The 17,361-nt window shown below is 46.6% G+C and overlaps 4 protein-coding genes across 4 annotated transcripts; 2 read left to right on the forward strand and 2 right to left on the reverse strand.

Moving 5' to 3' along the window:
* Positions 1-1,776: 1,776 nt before the first annotated feature.
* On the reverse strand, positions 1,777-3,994 carry TREMEDRAFT_35226 (uncharacterized protein; the record flags this gene model as incomplete). Its single annotated transcript, XM_007007648.1, has 5 exons — positions 1,777-1,863; positions 2,269-2,354; positions 2,738-2,989; positions 3,347-3,404; positions 3,716-3,994. Coding segments are annotated over 5 exons (762 nt in total), but the record flags the coding sequence as incomplete, so codon positions are not given.
* A 1,465-nt stretch (positions 3,995-5,459) lies between these two features.
* Positions 5,460-8,103, forward strand: TREMEDRAFT_65679 (uncharacterized protein; the record flags this gene model as incomplete). The annotated part of the gene is made up of 4 exons (XM_007007764.1): positions 5,460-5,502; positions 5,674-5,791; positions 6,163-7,649; positions 7,901-8,103. 4 exons carry the CDS (start codon positions 5,460-5,462, stop codon positions 8,101-8,103), a joined length of 1,851 nt encoding a protein of 616 aa, XP_007007826.1.
* A 1,170-nt stretch (positions 8,104-9,273) lies between these two features.
* Positions 9,274-15,654, forward strand: TREMEDRAFT_45825 (uncharacterized protein). The gene is made up of 19 exons (XM_007007681.1): positions 9,274-9,702; positions 10,022-10,116; positions 10,384-10,500; positions 10,682-10,797; positions 10,917-10,995; positions 11,043-11,224; positions 11,267-11,342; positions 11,385-11,425; positions 11,545-11,752; positions 12,047-12,240; positions 12,483-12,561; positions 12,616-12,769; positions 13,142-13,282; positions 13,413-13,486; positions 13,607-13,869; positions 14,073-14,385; positions 14,747-14,914; positions 15,061-15,216; positions 15,439-15,654. The coding sequence occupies exons 1-19, from the start codon at positions 9,635-9,637 to the stop codon at positions 15,519-15,521; spliced, it is 2,607 nt and encodes an 868-aa protein (XP_007007743.1). The 5' UTR covers positions 9,274-9,634; the 3' UTR covers positions 15,522-15,654.
* TREMEDRAFT_65681 (uncharacterized protein) lies at positions 15,637-16,716 on the reverse strand (the record flags this gene model as incomplete). The annotated part of the gene is made up of 1 exon (XM_007007765.1): positions 15,637-16,716. One exon carries the CDS (start codon positions 16,714-16,716, stop codon positions 15,637-15,639), a length of 1,080 nt encoding a protein of 359 aa, XP_007007827.1.
* Positions 16,717-17,361: the final 645 nt, after the last annotated feature.

A 17,361-nucleotide genomic window follows, 5' to 3' on the forward strand; every position in this document is an offset into this window, starting at 1 on the left:
TGTATGATTTTGTTTTTTGATAGAAGATGATTGTCCAATATTTCTATGATTCGAAGATTGTGAATCATCTGAATTTTCTCTTGTACGATCGGGATTTGTCATTTTGGGGCAAGGATTTTGTTCAATTATTTCTATTTGAGTTGAATCTTCTGATGATTTAGAGTATGAGGGGTGATGGACATCAGATGAATGATAAGATTTAAGAGATGAGTTTTCTTCTTTCACTGTACGAGTAGCTTGTTTCGTTGATGAAGGGTTGTACATTTTGGAAGAAAAAGGTCGTTCTGTATGTTTGACCTAGAGAACTGAGATAGAGATAGGAAATAAGATAGATGGGTGGTTCTCCAATTGTGTATTCATGGATGGATAACCTTATAGATCCCTTCGAGTCGAGGGTGCTTGTGAGATGCCGAAAAGCGTGGAGAATCGGCAAGATGCGCACTTCCGGACAGGATCGACTTCTCTCCGGTGGCACCAAGAGCAAAGTATAGGGGATAAGCGGGTATAAGAGTATATTTACAGGGGAGATGAGTAAAGTAGAGTAGAGTACAGTGGTGATAGTTTATTCCGATGACAAGATACACAGGGTGAGAAAGATATAGACTTTTTTCGGGAATCGCAGATCTGTAAATCCGTTATCTCCGTCAATCGGAGATTTCTTCGCGACTGATTTTTATTTTTCAACACTTAACTATGGAAAGCGGAAATACTTAACTTACTGTCTTACGGCCGAAAGTTGCAGTTAGAGCCCATGATGTGCATCGACGACTTTTATGAGAAAATACATTATGCATGATAACCTCAGAATGGGTCACAGTGTTCAGTATGGATGTGTGAACCTGGGTATAGATGCGTGGAATAAAGTATGTGCAAATGTGAGTTGGCTTCCCGTGTCATTCTCACACCTAGACAGTTCTCTTTCTCATCCTTCGTTGTTTGTGTCCTCGTTTCTATCATCAACTCCGTACCATGGTCTTTTGCTATCCGTCTGACAAGCGGAATCGCGAGAGCCACTAGCCACTTAAAGTGTGTAATTGGGACTGGATATGATACGGTTCGGTAAAAACGTGTCAAGAAGCCTGTGATAGTGGATGATTCTCGAAGTCCGCAGGGGGGACTCAATACTTGACAGTAACGAACAAAGAGGAAAGGGTCAATATATGTAAGAAGTGTAAAGAACAACAAGAACCAAGAATCACTAACCTTTCTTTTACACCCTTCAGCAGCCAAATACGATCCTCCTCCAAAACCTTTGGTACTAGTCGTTTCAATAGCTATGACTGCACTTTGTGAACGGGAACTACTACTTCCTTGAGAATCATGATCATGTTCAGTCACCGTGACAGTTGTCGTTGGTGGTCCTACAGGTGTAGGAACGTACATTGTTATTGTTGTTTCTTCTCCTCCCTGACTACTACTTCCTCCCCCACCACCACCACCACCTTGACTACTACTTCCTCCTCCTCCTCCTCCTCCTCCACCATGATCCCAACCACTCGAAGAAATACTAGCCGTAGGAACTCCACCACCTTGACTCACACTCTGAGTACTTGAAACCTGACCAAAATCATAAGAATGTGAACCGAAAGATTGTGAAGGTACCAAACTTCCAACACCTTTAGTAGGAGTAGCGACATATTGTCCTCTTATAGTTACTGGTGTAGGTACAGGTGGTAGAGAAAAAGTAGGACCAGAAGTTACTGAACTTGAACATGTTGCTGTATCTGAAGAATATTTATCAGATGGTTCTGAGGAACCTACGTAATCGGATTGATTCGGACAGAATTCTACTGTGTAATCGGATAGTGTAGATGAAGATGGACATGTCCATAATGCTGTACCTGTTTTTTCACTTTTGGTCAGCTTCACTAATGTTCTTCTCACTCATCTTCATTCTCATAAGATGTTATGATTCTATCTCCATTGAGGACAGATATTTCCTCCCCAACAACATCCTAGGGCTTCTGGTATAACATAGCCTCTCTCATCATTTCTCCACACCTAATCCTCGTCTATCTTTCACAAAGGGGACACTTGAAAGGGGAGGTACAAGAGGCTTGTCACACAAAGTAAGGGGTCGAATGGGTGGGAAGGTACAGGAGGGCTCTCACACAAAGTAAGAGGACAAGTGGGTCGGGAGTTACAGGAGAGTTGGTCCGAATGGAAGAGTGAGAGCTAGTAGTGATATCAGAGGCTCGGAAGACTCACTCGTAGGCGTACTATCTCATTAGCGACATGATCACTTTGAGAAGTGAAATGATAGCTCACACCATAAGCCATAGGACAATTATCCTTGAAAACGTGATAATAATCTACTCCACAGATAGCGCATAAAGTAGGATCGTTGTATCCACCTGACATCAGTCAATGTCAGAAATCTTACCATCCCACGCGACTGGTACTTCCCATGATAGACAGATCTATGAATCAAGATTCCCTGCTTGGCCTCTATTTGTTGCCACACCAACATTTATAGAGAATGTATAAGAATCTTTTGGCAAATCAAACCACCCATACCAGGGGAGTTCCTCTGATGGAAAAAGCAGTCCGACGGGAAAGCGGAATTAGAAAGAGGATTGCAAGAGCAATACCGAAGTTCAGGAGACAAGAGATATCTGGACATATGTGGAATGACAGAAAAGAAAGAAAATTTATCAACTAAGGACTAGGTAGTGAGAAATTTTGATGATATTTCTGACGGTGTCGGATGAAAGGTTTTGGGAGGAATGAAACTCACCTGAACAACATGCTCTATTCCCATATAATTCACCACCTAAACCAACATCACAAGCACTCATACAACCTAAATTCAAACCGTTCGAATCTAATCCTGATCTCAATATGGAAGGACATAAAGCGTTGATGTTGATTTGACATTGTGGTGCTGGACAAGAAGTGACCGAAGGGTATATGTTAAGTGGGACGTTGAATCCGTCTACTAAGGAGATATCGTAGTTGTCTACACCTGATGGGGAGAGAGTGAATTCGGCTATAATATCAGATACTGTCTCTTTTGCTGTACATCTGTTAAAAACGAGTATCGTATGGACCGTCATCTATGTTGAATGGGAGGGAGGAACGTAGGTGGAGGTAGTCTAAGTACATGGGAGTGGTTATTGTGGAAGGAAATGGAAAGGAGGTCAGTTTGGGATGAGGTTCTCTACGGCCAAGTGCATTGTCCCGAAAGGTGGCAGGGATTCGTGCTGGGGTTTCACGGTCTTTCTGACATACAGGTGGAGGAGAGTAGGGAAGGGTGGGGAGCGCTTGGAGTGGAGAAAGTATTGGAGAAAGGATGAAAGATGTTAGGTACGTAGGACTTAGAAGTCATGGAGTGAAGCGAACTTACCGAGCGTTGCGGGAGGTGCACCGGTTGCAGAACTGTTAACAATCAGTCCATGCCATATCTACCATTCCGATTCTTCTCTGCCAGTCGTAGTGAAAGTGCCTCTACCTGATAAATACTCAGGAGGCAGTGGAAAAGATGGTGGACCAGACGGATGAGGAGGAGAAAAAGTCATGTCAAGAGAGATGGGTGATGATTGACGATTGATAGGCGGACAATGATGGTAGTCAAGTTACTTCCAGAGAACGGAACAATCGGCCAGGTTATTACTCCCTCTTCCTCTCAAACGTCCTTGACAAAAAGTACACCCGATATAACCCTTGTGAAGAGAGGAACGAAAACTTACCAAGTCAAATTCCCTCCTGTTCCTACCCCACATCCACCTGTCAAACAAGTTAACCCTTGAGGACCTTGCACACATCCCGTTCTCGCCCATACTCTACCCGAAGTCCATCCGTCATCAACTTGGAATTGTGTAGAATTACCAGGAGAAAGTTCCCATCCGGTAGTCTGAGATGGAATGACTGAACCTCCTGTGAATAATGCTGGCCAGAGGGTTGTACCACATGAATTTTTGACAGTTATTTGACGTGCCTGAACGGGAGTATAGAATAGGAGGAGTAGTGGTAGTAAGAGATTTAGAAGAAACATGTTGTAAGTGATACCAGACCGGAAGTTCCTTTCGATACGTTGTCTTACCGGTATCTGGCTGAGGAGAAGAGAGAAGAACGAATAGATGTCTGGAGGGAAGATGAGTTGGTGATGGTTTCCGTCAGAGGAAAACGAGTAAGTACTCCGGCGTCGAGAAGTCTTCTGGATGGGGAAGAAGGGTAGAGGATGGTCTTTGGCAGAGAAAGAGAGTAAGGTGAATGATGAGATGCAGGATTAAAGTGGGAAGAAAGAGTAAGAAAGAGGTCAAAGAGTAAGGAGAGGAGAACAAGTCCAGATCACCGCCAGGGGGATCGTCGTAGAAATAGAAGATTGGATGATCTCCTTGGAAGGAACATCCATTGAATGAGTAAAGAGCGTACGAATGGTAGTCCTGCTACCTAATTCTAAAGGTACCTATAAGCTTGAGGATAGTCCTGCTATTCCTTGATGCTTTATTTTGAAAGTAAGAAACAAGTCTAAAGAGTTATGAGTAACAAGCAGAGGAATGATATCAATTGTCACCCATGTTCAAAACCTCTTACCCTCTCACATGGTAAAGGAAGGTCAGATTCGAAAGGATATGAAACATCTGATGCGTGTTAGAACACCTGGTCGTTCCGTATATGTCATAGGAATGAAAGGGGGTGTGTCATACATGGAATGTAAGAGAAGGTATGAAAGGGAAGAGTGAAAGTGGCACTGCCAAACTGTGAAACTGCCACATTGCCACATTGGTTGTTGGGTTGTTGGGTTCGACTAAATCGCCACATCGGTAATTCACGGGAATAAAGATTTGACGCTCCGTCATTCAAAGGGGGTGAAAAGATGACAAATGACGTATCGTAGACGTCATTGACACTTTCTAACATCCACCTTTCCTTTTGAGAGATCGAAACGAAATCGTCATCGATAAACCAGACCAGCTGTCAAGCCATCGTCGTCACCGCCACATTGACAATCGATACCTCTCCCTTGGCCCTTGGGGGGATCCGTCTCAGACAGAGTTTGCAGGATTACACCGGTGAAAAGGAGCGAAACCCTTCCGTTGGCCGTTGGGTCTTCCATTAAAAACCTTGTAAGATTGACATCCCTCATCCACCTTATCAACTTGTCCACCATCCATCTATCTAATGGCCATCTAAATATGCATTCCATTATGGTTATTCGTATTTCCATACTTGGATATGTACTATCGTTATGACATTTGAATTCATCAACTAACGACATTCTTTTCATTCACTCGCCACTACTCCACTCTTACTACCTCATCTGTCATGTTTACCTTTCCATCGATATCCCCTTCTATCTCATTCTCCACAATGTCACCCTTCATCTCACAGAACAGACCACTTTTGTACATAGTTCTTTACGAACACGATCGACCTTGTTAGATTATAATTGCCACCGAGAATATTATATCATCCTCGTTTGACCCAGCCGTCACCCTATCTCAACTGTCATCGTCATGGCCGCTGTCGCTCATCCTCCTCCTATCCCAGGTCCTACCGGTACGTCATTTAACTTTTCACTTTCTCTCTTTCATTCTTTCTCTCCCTAACCCCTCTCCTCCCCCTCCCTCCGCCTCTCTGTTTATAGATTATACATCATAGATCATAGAACCACTATCGTCCAAGCTCTCTCTCTACAGTCAGAACGGTAGCTAGTAGCTAACACTTCAGGTCCCACAACGCGTCCCAACAGCGGTGCAAGTGTAACCAGCAACCCTCGTCGAGACGTCCCTCCTGTAATCAAGGACGAACCTCTCGTCTCGACTCGAAAGCACAAAGAGAATGGTGAGTTATTCCCACATTCTCAGACTTATCTCAACTTTCTCACCCTCTTCAACCACATACTCCTCCATCGCCTCCCTCCTCAAAGCTTCTAAACGCCTTCTACCTCCACTTCACTGCTCAGCTCCAGACGCTCCTCTTCCTCCCTCCTTTCATACCATGGTATCTGTCTTCAGATATGGTAAAAAGGACGTCTCATCACCCTCACACCTCCACCAACGCCGCTCACTTCCTACAAGTCTTGAGCCCCCTCAAACCTCTTCTTCCCCCCCTCTCCCCGCTACGTCACTTCAGGGGTCATCATTCTTCATCTTTGCGTCTCATCTGATCATTTGTCTTTTTTTATCTGATCAACCCCGCCGACACAATGCTGACAAGTGTCTTCCTTACACCACGTCCCTCATATGACGCATTACCTCGTTCTCCTAAAACTCCCGGTGCGGCATTACCAAAACTTCCACTTCCTCGACGATTCACCTCCCGACCTTCGCCACTGAATCCATCTGCTTCTCCTGAATTACGTCCACGAACACACGAACGACCCACCTCCCGACCTTCGCCACTGAATCCATCTGCTTCTCCTGAATTACGTCCACGAACACACGAACGACCCATGAAATCAGGCCAATCACCCGCCCAACGAAAATTGTCACTGGGAGCAGCGGCGCAATCTCCCGAGGGAAATCCTGACGGTCCTCAACGACCTCCTATCCGACCAGTCGTGGGGCAAAAATCCTCTCGGTTTGATCTGGAACCGAATCCTTTTGAACAGTCTTTTTCCAACCCACCGAATAAAGACGCACGTGACGGTACTCCTCCCAGAGGAGGTGAAGCTACAAGCCTCAAGCATAACGCTCTTCCACCTTTAGCTTCTCTTACCTCTCCAGCAGCTGCAGATCCTCTGCAATTCCCCTGGTTGGCAAATCAGTCACTTCGAACCGGTCCTTTGAGTCCTGCCATGCTCGCCGGTCCTCAGCCGTCCAGCGGGAACGACGTACCTCCTCATCATTCTTCTAATTTACGCGAGGGCAATGGTGGGAATCCAGAACCATTCGATACTCCTTTCAGAACCGGGTTTACCCCTGGTACAGGTAGTGGTTTTACTCCTGGTTATACCTCCCTCATGGCTGGTAATTTCGCATCTTCTCTTCCAATGCCAAGTCCCAATACCGCGGCATTCCTCAACATGGTTACGAACGGTACTCCCATCGAGGGTCACGCAGGAGGACAAGAATCAAGCACCACGTCGGATTCGCAGTCACATTCGCATGATCAACCACCTTCTGCCATTCCTCCACATATGCAGCCATCAGGTCATCCTCACGGATTGGCACATATCAACGCAAACCCCAATATGTCGCAGGAGACCATCACCCCAAACACTTTATCAGCTCTTACAGGTGTGTTTAACGATATGAATCGTTCCAATGCCCCTCCCTTCTATCCTCCGGCCGTGATGGGTCCTCCTGGACCTCCAGTCGCTCCTATTCATCCTCATGCACACCCACACCCGCCAGTGGATTACGCACAGCAGTCTGCAAACGCCGCTTCGCAAGCTGCCAACGGACTCTTTTTGTTGTCCCAAGCGCACCAGGAGTTGTCCAAGAGAGAAGAAGAAGGTAGGGGGGATAGAAGAACCTCTGTGGGTTCTACAACTAAGATGACGGGAACGAAAAGGAAGAGCGATACGGGTGTTGGAGGGCAGAAAGGTGCAAAGAGAGGAAAGAAAATGTCGGAACCTCTGAACAAAGAAGAAAGTACAAGTCCGACGTTTAGTTTCAGTGAGGATGATGAGAGAAAACCAGATGGACGTCCGGAGACGGAAGAAGAGAAGAGGAAAAACTTTTTGGAGAGGAACAGACAGGGTGGGTGTTTTTCCCTCTCATACATAATCACTTTTACATCTGACATCCCTTCATCATTTTCATGGCGAGTATCACCAAGTGAGCAGGACTGTCGCTGGACTACATGAACCAGTTTCTCCCGTCCTACGCTGTCATTTCACCATTCGATGTCAACTTGACTTAAGTGGTTCACACTTGACTTAAGACTTCACTATCGGGGTCAGGAGCACGTGACGTCCAAAAATACTAGGACGAGTCTCGCTGACCTCCAGCCGCCCTCAAATGTCGTCAAAGGAAGAAAGCGTGGCTTCACGAACTTCAAATCAAATGCGAAGCCCTAACTGTGGATAACGAACGACTGCAACAGACTATCGCAGGGTTACATGACGAAGTGTCTAGGTTGGGAAATATGTTGATGCAACATAGGGATTGTGGTTTAGGGATTCCGACGGGGTATGGGAGGATGGGGAGGTGATCAGTTGTCTTTACCACTCTGCCGTGTTTTATTCTCGTATTGATACTCCTCACCCAACTACCCACCCAAGCCTTCAGAACCCCCGTGGTCATTACCTTTAATGTCTTTTCTTCCCCCGACAAGTCTCTTCGTATCCATCCACCATTCCTCTTCATGTCGTTTCTCACTAGACTTCTCCACATCCTACCCTGCATCGATTACCCCTTTTCGATTTTCGACTTACACTTTTGGTCCTTATCTCCCAAGCAGACTTCGGATTTCGTCAAGCTATCAATCATCCGACGTCCCCGATATGAGATCCGCAATACCCTCTGTTATATCATTGTCTGTTCAGTTCTCACCTGTCTCGCTCGTCATGTGACCACCACTCCCCTCGCGAAAAGGTAACAATCACTTGGCCCTACCGCTTTCTTGTTCGCGAGAAGAGGATACGATGTTTACAACCAAATCGAGGTGAAGATGCGCAGATCACCTTCCCGCTCAATCAGGTATATAACGAAACACGGAACGACGTCGATCATCGAACGGGTTTATCGGATGATTGGTCATCTATCGAGAGAAGTGTCCAAATTCCGTCTCGGATCGTATTTTGTAGCTGATTGATCTTTTAGAAGTGGGATAAGTGGGAAGAGGATGTAAGAGGGGAAGAAAAATAAATATAGCTTTCATTCGTTTCTCTTTAGCATACACGTTTGGTTGAATTCGTATCATTATATTTCCGGGCTCTGAGCCAGAAGAACAGTAATTAAAATGTTTTCATGGCATGTATGAGTTTGGGACGTTTAGTTGTCTTTATAGCATCGTCAGGTAGTAGCACCTGGCATCAATCGGTGCGACTTGCGACTTCGTAGGTGTTCGGCTGATCACTCGCAAGCCTAACGTAGTTTTTGTTCGACAGCGACTTGCAACTTGATAATGGTATGGAAGGTGTTTGGTTGATTGCTCGGAAGCCTATCTGGTAGATGACTGATTTGTGCGGCTGCTGTGGTGGTGGACAATTGCTCTCTTTACTTAGTTTTAGCAGTGGGTGATTAGTGGCTTTAGAAGGAACTTAGTAATTCATCACTAAATCAGCACAATCACGAGTAAGTACCGGTAAACAAGTAAACTCCATAACCGGTCCATTCCCCCCTTGTCCCATCTCTGTTCTACTCTACACATCTACTCATCTCTCTTCCATACTTCCCTCTTTATCGACATACTCTACAAGTATACGTAAACTCGTATAGTCTCTCATAACGCTTCTTCACGCCAGAGATACTACTCCTTGTACCTTTTCATATCCATCCACACTTTGATCTCACACAACTCCTCTTCACTCATCCCACAACTTTCACTAGATTCCCATCTTTCAACGGTTATTCACGGAACGTTCATCGTCAAGATACCCCTAAGTGAGTAGGTGATCTTGCGAACATCGCTTGTCATACCTCACAAGCTTATCAAACTTCAACCACTTTATCTGTAGGTTGTAAAACTCAACAGATCACTTGTCGTGTGATAGACCACTGTTGAGGGGTTCAGGAACAAGATGTCAAATGTAGATTTGAAAGATCTTGTCGTTGTTATCACCGGAGCTGGGAGTGGGATCGGAAGAGTGTGAGCTTTACAGTTTCTCCTCCATCCCAGTTTGCGATGATCATCTCCGCTTCTGTTCGATGGTGAGAGATCCAAGCTATCTCTTGGTGTTCATTCAAGATGTTTGAAGGTATTCTGATCTTATTGATCATCTCATATTTCAGTCCTTCTCTTTCCACCGATTGATCAGATATTCTCAGGAGCAATCTCACCGTATCGTCTTATCGATATTGATCCAGGTAAACGTACATCTCCAAGGACGTATGCAAAATGTTTTGATCAATGATTTGCAGTAGCATCATGGGCGATAGTGACGATGGGCAGTAAAGCTGATATTCAGCTACGCCAGGTTCTTCTCTTCCAAAGGCGCTTGGGTGGTCGTTAATGATGTTTCGAAAGATGCATCTCAGGCTGTAGTGGATGAACTTGTCAAAGGTGAGTCTATCTCTACTTCTCATATTTTTTCAGTTAGAACTCTTTATCTTGTTCACTCTCCCTACTGAGCTTGTCCACTTCTGCTCATGCTCCCTACGTAAAGTCCATATTATGATTGTTCTACCACACCAACCTGGCTACCACGATGCACTGTGTCTCTCAGCAGACCTGTCCCGAAGACTCTCTACGTCTTACAACTGTCTTACCGTCGTCGACTTTCTCACTTGAGATTTCCCAGAGAGAGCGACGGACGATGTTGACTTTCAGCCGGAGGAAAGGCAGTAGCCGCACCGGGCTCCGTGGAGAAGGGACAAGATATCATCGACCAAGCTGTCAAAGCTTTTGGTACGGTCCATGTTCTGGTCAACAATGCTGGTATTCTTCGTGAGTACCAATGATCACCCGAGAATAACCCCTATGTCAACACCTGTCCCTTACAGCATCTCCGGAGCTACTCTGCTCGGTTTCCATTTTTCTAGTCTCCTCTCCTCCCGATTCCTGCTTCGATTGAAGTGCGACTGGAGGACGTCGTGCGACGCTGAAATGGCCCTCGCTGATGGCCAAGGCGATAGAGCTTTCAAGAACATGTCTGACCAAGATTGGGATCTCGTAACTTTGGTTCATCTCAAAGGAGCGTATTCCTGTACCAAAGCTTGTTGGCCACTCTTCCGTCAACAAAAGGTACGTATTATCCTGCTTCCGCTTCTCTCGTTGTTCCTTGGCTCCCATGCCCTGACCCGAAGGCCTTCACTCTGGGCACCGATGCTGTCAATTTAGTCATGATGCAGGCTGACAGACAGTTTGGTCGAGTCATCAACACCGCTTCGGCTGCCGGACTGTATGGTAACATGGGTCAAGCCAATTACTCCGCAGCAAAGAGTGTGTAGTTCACTTCTTTTATTGGCACTATCACCGCTGATATCCAGTGGGATTAGTCGGTTTCACACGAACTCTCGCAAGGGAGGGCGAAAAGTACAACATACGCACAAACGTTATCGTTCCAATGGCTGCCTCCGCAATGACCGAAACCATCATGCCTCCTGAAATGCTCAAGGGTCTAAAGCCGGAACATATCGCCCCTCTTGTCGGAGTCCTGACCGCTAAGAATGTACCTCTTCCTCCTCTTCTCGAAAGCGTTGCTGATGAGAAGGGTCCGGAGGTCAACGGAAGGATCTTCGAATTAGGTGCCGGGTTCTACTCTGAAGTCCGATGGGAACGGTCCAAGGGTAAGTCTAATCTGCTCAAGATCTATTCCACTGACATGGTAGGATACATCTGGCGAACAGACGATAGTTTCACTCCCTCAGCCGTTGCTGCGAAATGGAACGAAGTCCAAGATTTTACTAATCCCGAACATCCTGTCAACTCCGAAGATGGGGATATGATTGTGAGCTACCCAACTTGAGAGTTTATCCCACTGACATAAAGGGATGGTTGCAACAATCACAGTCTAAACCCACCAACGAACAAGGTTCTTCCGCAATTGATTTCAAAGGGAAAACGGCCATCATCACCGGAGCCGGCGCGGGATTGGGGAGAGCATATGCTATAATGTTTGGGAAATTGGGTGGGAATGTGGTCATTAACGATGTGAGTAAAGAAGGGGCCGAGAAAGTTGTCAAAGAGGTTGAAAGTGGTATGTTCATTCTTTCCACTCGCTTCTTTCCCCTCTCTTCTTCCCAAACTCTTCTTCCCAATTTCTTCTCTCCCTCTCTTCTTCCCACTCTTTCATTTTCACTCTCGTCTTTCCACTCTCTTATTCCCACTTTCTTCTTCTTCCATCCACTCAGTAGTGAATCCTCCAGATCCTGCGATATACGCCAATGTATTGACGGAGGGAACGTCCTCATCAGACACTCTCCTTGCGGGAGGTCCCACGGGATAATCTTTCTTTGCTTGCTGAGGAAGGGAAAGGCGCTGATCACATCAGTCGGTGGTAAGGCCGTCGCTGCCGTATGTTCTGCAGAAGACGGAGAAACGATTGTGAAAGCAGGCGTGGAGGCGTTCGGCACGATTCATATCTTGGTGGCCAATGCTGGGATCCTCAGGGATAAATCTTTCATGGGTATGGATGAGAAGATGTGGGATCAGGTCATTGCTGTGCATCTTAGGGGGACGTACAAGGTTGGTTATTATACTTTCCCCTCCCCCTCTCTCCTAATAACATTGCACTTTGCACAAGCTGAATGCTTTTGTCCATCATGTTTGAAGGTTTAGTCAAATCGCTTGCGCATTTCTTGACCCGCAAGGAGACCACTCATGACCTTCTGGTCGGCAACTCAAGGAACTATTTCAATGACAGTCTTCCCAATCATCGTCTATGTTTACTTCAACGTATAGAATGAACATTCCAAGCTAACACTCAGTGCGCCAAAGCCGTCTGGCCAATATTCCAAAAACAAAAGTATGGACGAATTATCACCACTGCTTCTCCCAACGGACTTTGTGAGCCCTTCTTCTCACTTCGCTTCTGTAATCATTAGCTGAATCTTGCTTCAGATGGTACTCCCGGCCAAGCCAACTATTCCACAGCTAAAGCGGCCATCATAGGCCTCACACGTACACTTGCCATAGAAGGTAGTAGAGCGGGCATCATGGTGAATTGCATAGCACCCAGAGCTGGGACGGCTATGACTGCGACTGTGTGGCCCAAGTAAGTTTCCCTGCGACTCTCTTGTCTCGCGCATTCCTACACCTCTTTCTTTGTTCTTGAACCATTTACTTTTTGAGCCCCTTCCATATGACTTATTCCACTCTTTCCCTATCACCCATTTTTACTTCATTTCGAATACACCTGTCATCTGCCTCTGTCAACAGCTCACTTCTTCCCACTTTCCGATACATGTGTACCACACATACTTTCGACTCGCTTGTCTCTGGTCACCCTCATTTTGCTCCATTAACACCATTTGCGTCTCTTCGGCACGACTCTTATTACTATCTTCGATCCAAATGCGGTCGAGGTCGTCTGGACTCGCGGTTCATGCCTCCAAAAGATGCTCGAAAGAACCGTACTGATGATTAGGGATTTGGTAGATGCTATGAAGCCAGAATTCATCGCTCCCGTGGTAGGATACCTCGCCTCTGACGCCTGCGACTTCTCCGGAACCCTGTACGAAGTGTTTGGGGGATTTGCTGCTCAATTGAGGTGGCAGAGGACGTATGGGTGCGCACAATCTACCACTTATCGCTTCACGTACCAAATTGCGTATCCTGTTCATGTCCCCTCTTTGGCCGCCTGTGAGAGTTCAAGTCGGCTAGGATTGTGTCTCGAGTGAAGGGCTGCTAACGCACAGTGTCACGTTCCCCAACGACCGTGAGATCAAGCCCGAGTCTATCATGGCCAGATGGAATGAGATCACTACTTTTGGTGAGTCTTTCCCCTTGTGATCTTTCTTACTCTCCACCTTTACCCCATTGAACGGGATCTGGTCAGACATTATTCTCGTTCTTCACTTGTGCCGCCCAAGCCGGAGCTCCGCTGATAGAGTAGATGATCGAGCTACTCATCCTACCTCCGCAGCTGAAGCCGTGGAACAGATCATGGATAATTTCTCAAATACCTCTAATGGTGGTTCTGAGGACGATTACGAAGATAACGAAGATACTCCAGAGATCAAGGCTGCGAAGAAGCAGCAAAATGAGCCTGAAGAATTCACATTCACAGAAAGGGATGTGATTTTGTACAATCTGGGGGTGGGCGCTACTGCGGAGGAACTCCAGTGGACTTATGAGAATTCTGATGGGTTTGCTGTGAGTGGTTGCGTCGTTGCCTCCCTCACAGCTCTAAATCTTTATCACCGCACATCTTCTATCCCACGAAATCTAGACTCTACAACTTCGATCCCGGTACGTGACCCCCAGGCTATGGCAGATTTTCCGACCTTCGTGCTATAGAGTATCTATCTACGTGGAGCGTCCTGTAGACAAGTACCTGGGTCAAACGCTCATTCCAGCCTCTCCCAACATTCGGAGTCATCCCTCAATTCGGCACATCCTCTTCCATGCCTATGGACTTCATCCCTAATTTCAATCCTGCCAAATTACTCCACGGCGAGCAATACCTCCGTCTCTTATCCCCGCTTCCGACCTCCGGGACCCTAATAAATAAAGTGCAGCTGATGGAGGTGCTCGATAAGGGTAAAGCTGCTTCCGTGACTGTTAAAGTAGACACGGTGGATAAAGCTACGGGAGAGAAGGTGTGTGAGAATCAGAGTACGGTGGTTTTGCGTGGTTCGGGTGGGTTTGGGGGAAAGAAGGAAGGACGTGGTGAGTTATTGACTCACATGGCGATCTCCCGTCTTTCTCCAAAGTCTCTCATCTCTCAACATCTCTTTGAAGCTCTGGTTCAATACTCAATACTTTCCATCCTTATCGCTCACTTTTGCCACTTCCTCATCGATCCTTTGGCCCAACCCATTCTCCAATTGGTGCTATGTTGTGTCACCTAACCGAGGTCATCCTATCCCTCAGTCTGTCGTCGTTACCGATGTTGTCCCCTCCTGACCGATTCTCACTACCTGACTGGCATTGCCTGTCCGTGAACTCGTCATTTTGGTGGACTTTCCGCAGGTCATACGAGTATATGCCCTCAAATCCCTTGTGCCGTAGAGGTCAACTGATCTATCAGACCGTGGACCAGCCAGTGCTTCGAACACTCCACCAAAACGCAAACCCGATGCGGTGATGGAGGAGAAGACAAACCCTCAACAAGCTGCTTTGTACCGTCTTTCTGGGGATTATAACCCACTTCATATCGACCCCGCGTTCGCTAGCATGGGAGGGTTTCCCAAGCCCAGTGAGTCATCCTTGTCCTGTCTTTCTCGCTTCTACCCCCACTTTCTCAGTATTCGACTCCAACGGATACTAGTACATCCAGAGGTTGAGAGTTTTGTGTTTGAACATATCTTCTCATTGTGGTTGTGTTTCATGAGCTAATCCCAGTCTTGCATGGTCTCTGCACAATGGGTATAGCCGGTAAACACGTTCTCAAAACCTTTGGCCCCTATGAAGATATCAAGGTCCGATTCGCGGGGACTGTCATACCCGGCGAGACTTTGATTACGGAGATGTGGAAAGAGGGAGACAAAGTTATTTTTGGTATGTCTCTCGGCCCGTCCTGCTCTTCCGTTTGTATTCAACACCATTCCTTCTTGGCGTCACCCCAATATCACATACGCCTCCGGTCAGCTGGTGTGAATATCGGTGACATCTTGGCCCAACTCTGTCCACCTGAAATGGACTAGGCAGCCGACTCTTTCAGCACTATATGTTTATTACCGTAGAGTGATCAATGAATTGCGGATAGTTGCTGACACACAGTGACTAAGGTCAAAGAACGAGACGCACCCGCGTTGAGCCATGCGGCCGTCACGTTGGTCTCGGCAGGGAAAGCAAAGCTTTGATGATGGTCACTGTATACATACTTGTTTGAGACAACCATGAGGGATATTACTGTACAGGTTAAGAACAAAGTGCATACATGTAAAAATGGTGTGTATTCACATGCAGTGACCACTGTCACACCTTTTTCTGTCTACTTCTTGTCCCGGTCCCGCCGCTCTTTGATTTTTTTAAACGAGCATTATATACATCAACGAGGAAACAACAGCTCACCGGTGTGCCCGAACTCGCTTCTCGATCACGGCAGGCTTGACACGGAGTGACGTAGGTTACGGTCGCATTTCCGTCCTTGTCACGTTCACTTTCGACAAACGAGTCCGACTCCCTGACACACTTTTTGTCGGTGTGGCTGCATCTTTGACATCTCATTGCTTTGAGGGGACGGAACCTTCTGACTTTCTCAGGGGATGCCGAACGAACTGCAGTCGTGGAGTCGTTGGATGAGTTTGACAATCTTGGTGGTTGCAAGTCATCCCCCCCACCTGCAGCAATCAGTGGTCCACCTGCGCTTTGGCTTGGCCTGTGTTGCCCATCAGCTGTATTTCGGGTACCTGAGAATTTAGATGGTCTGGCTGAGATTGAATGAGACAATGTCCTTTGGGGACCTGTGGAGGGAGTAATTGGTCTACCTCGGGTCCACTGTGCCCACATGTCCCCAGGCTGCTGTTGTTCAGACCCAAAACCTTGGAACAAAGGGTTGAATCCCGGAGGAGCAAAAGATGAGGATAAAGGAGTGTTATCAGCAGAATGATGGGTGTCTGTTTGTCTCATTCCGCGTACGGAGGCGGCAGACTCAAAAGTCATGGGGTGGTATGATGCTGATGCTGAAGCTGAAGCTGATTGAGGAGGTTGAAGGAATATAGGCCCCCCCGGGTGATAGTGAGACCTATGATATTGTAAATCAGAGATATGTGCACGGTCATCATTGACACTACCATTAGGTGCATTCATGAAGTGATTGTTATAATGAGCCATACCTCCGGAACTGGGGTCGAATATGAACGAATACGGAGAAGGGGCATTTGGCTGATGAGAAATGTGTGATGGATCACCTTGCTGAGGTCCACTTTGCCATTGACTACTTAGCAATTCGGGATTCTGAGGAGGATCGCCTTGATAGACCTGACCTGGTGGTCCAGACGCTGGTGGATTCTGTTCATCGTCATGAAATCCTTGCCAATTTGCCCCTTCCGGCATGAGTACTACGTACCTACGGCTTACACAACACGAGTAACGTGAAGAATGAAAAACTTTACCTGATCAGGAGAACTCGTTGTCAATTAGATGCTACTTGTTTCCTTATGAGCTGACAGATATGAAAGATGGAAGATGAAAGAATATGATTGAGAGGAGAAGAGGACTGATGATTCTCAGGGTTTTCTACCTGAAAGTGCCAGAGGAGATTCAAATTTGACCCCTCCTTTCTACCGTTTCATTGTCCGAGACATCAGATCTTGTCTCCCTACGGATACCAGGACCATCATACCCGCAAAATATCCGTCATCGTCCCCTTCGGTGGACGATCTGATGGGCATGTTCTGGCGAGAATAGGGAGCTTGGCCAACGTGAGGGATATGAGAAGAAAGATCTTCAAGCCAGGTCTCTGTCCATGCAACATTGATGATCAGGTGTTGAGACTCAGACTTTTGTCTCTGGAATGCAGGCCCAACTAATGAAGAGATGCTTGCTGCTTGTCCATGACCTGTAATACATCCTTAACCCTGTGGAACTCCAGAGTCATACTAACAAAGCAAGACCAGTGAGAAATGTACAATAGAGAAAGTCATCAGCAAAATCGGATTAAGCAGGCCGCTACACTCATATCCTGACACTATCAGGTTC

This window comes from Tremella mesenterica, assembly GCF_000271645.1.
Source record: "Tremella mesenterica DSM 1558 unplaced genomic scaffold TREMEscaffold_15, whole genome shotgun sequence".
NCBI lineage: Eukaryota > Fungi > Basidiomycota > Tremellomycetes > Tremellales > Tremellaceae > Tremella > Tremella mesenterica.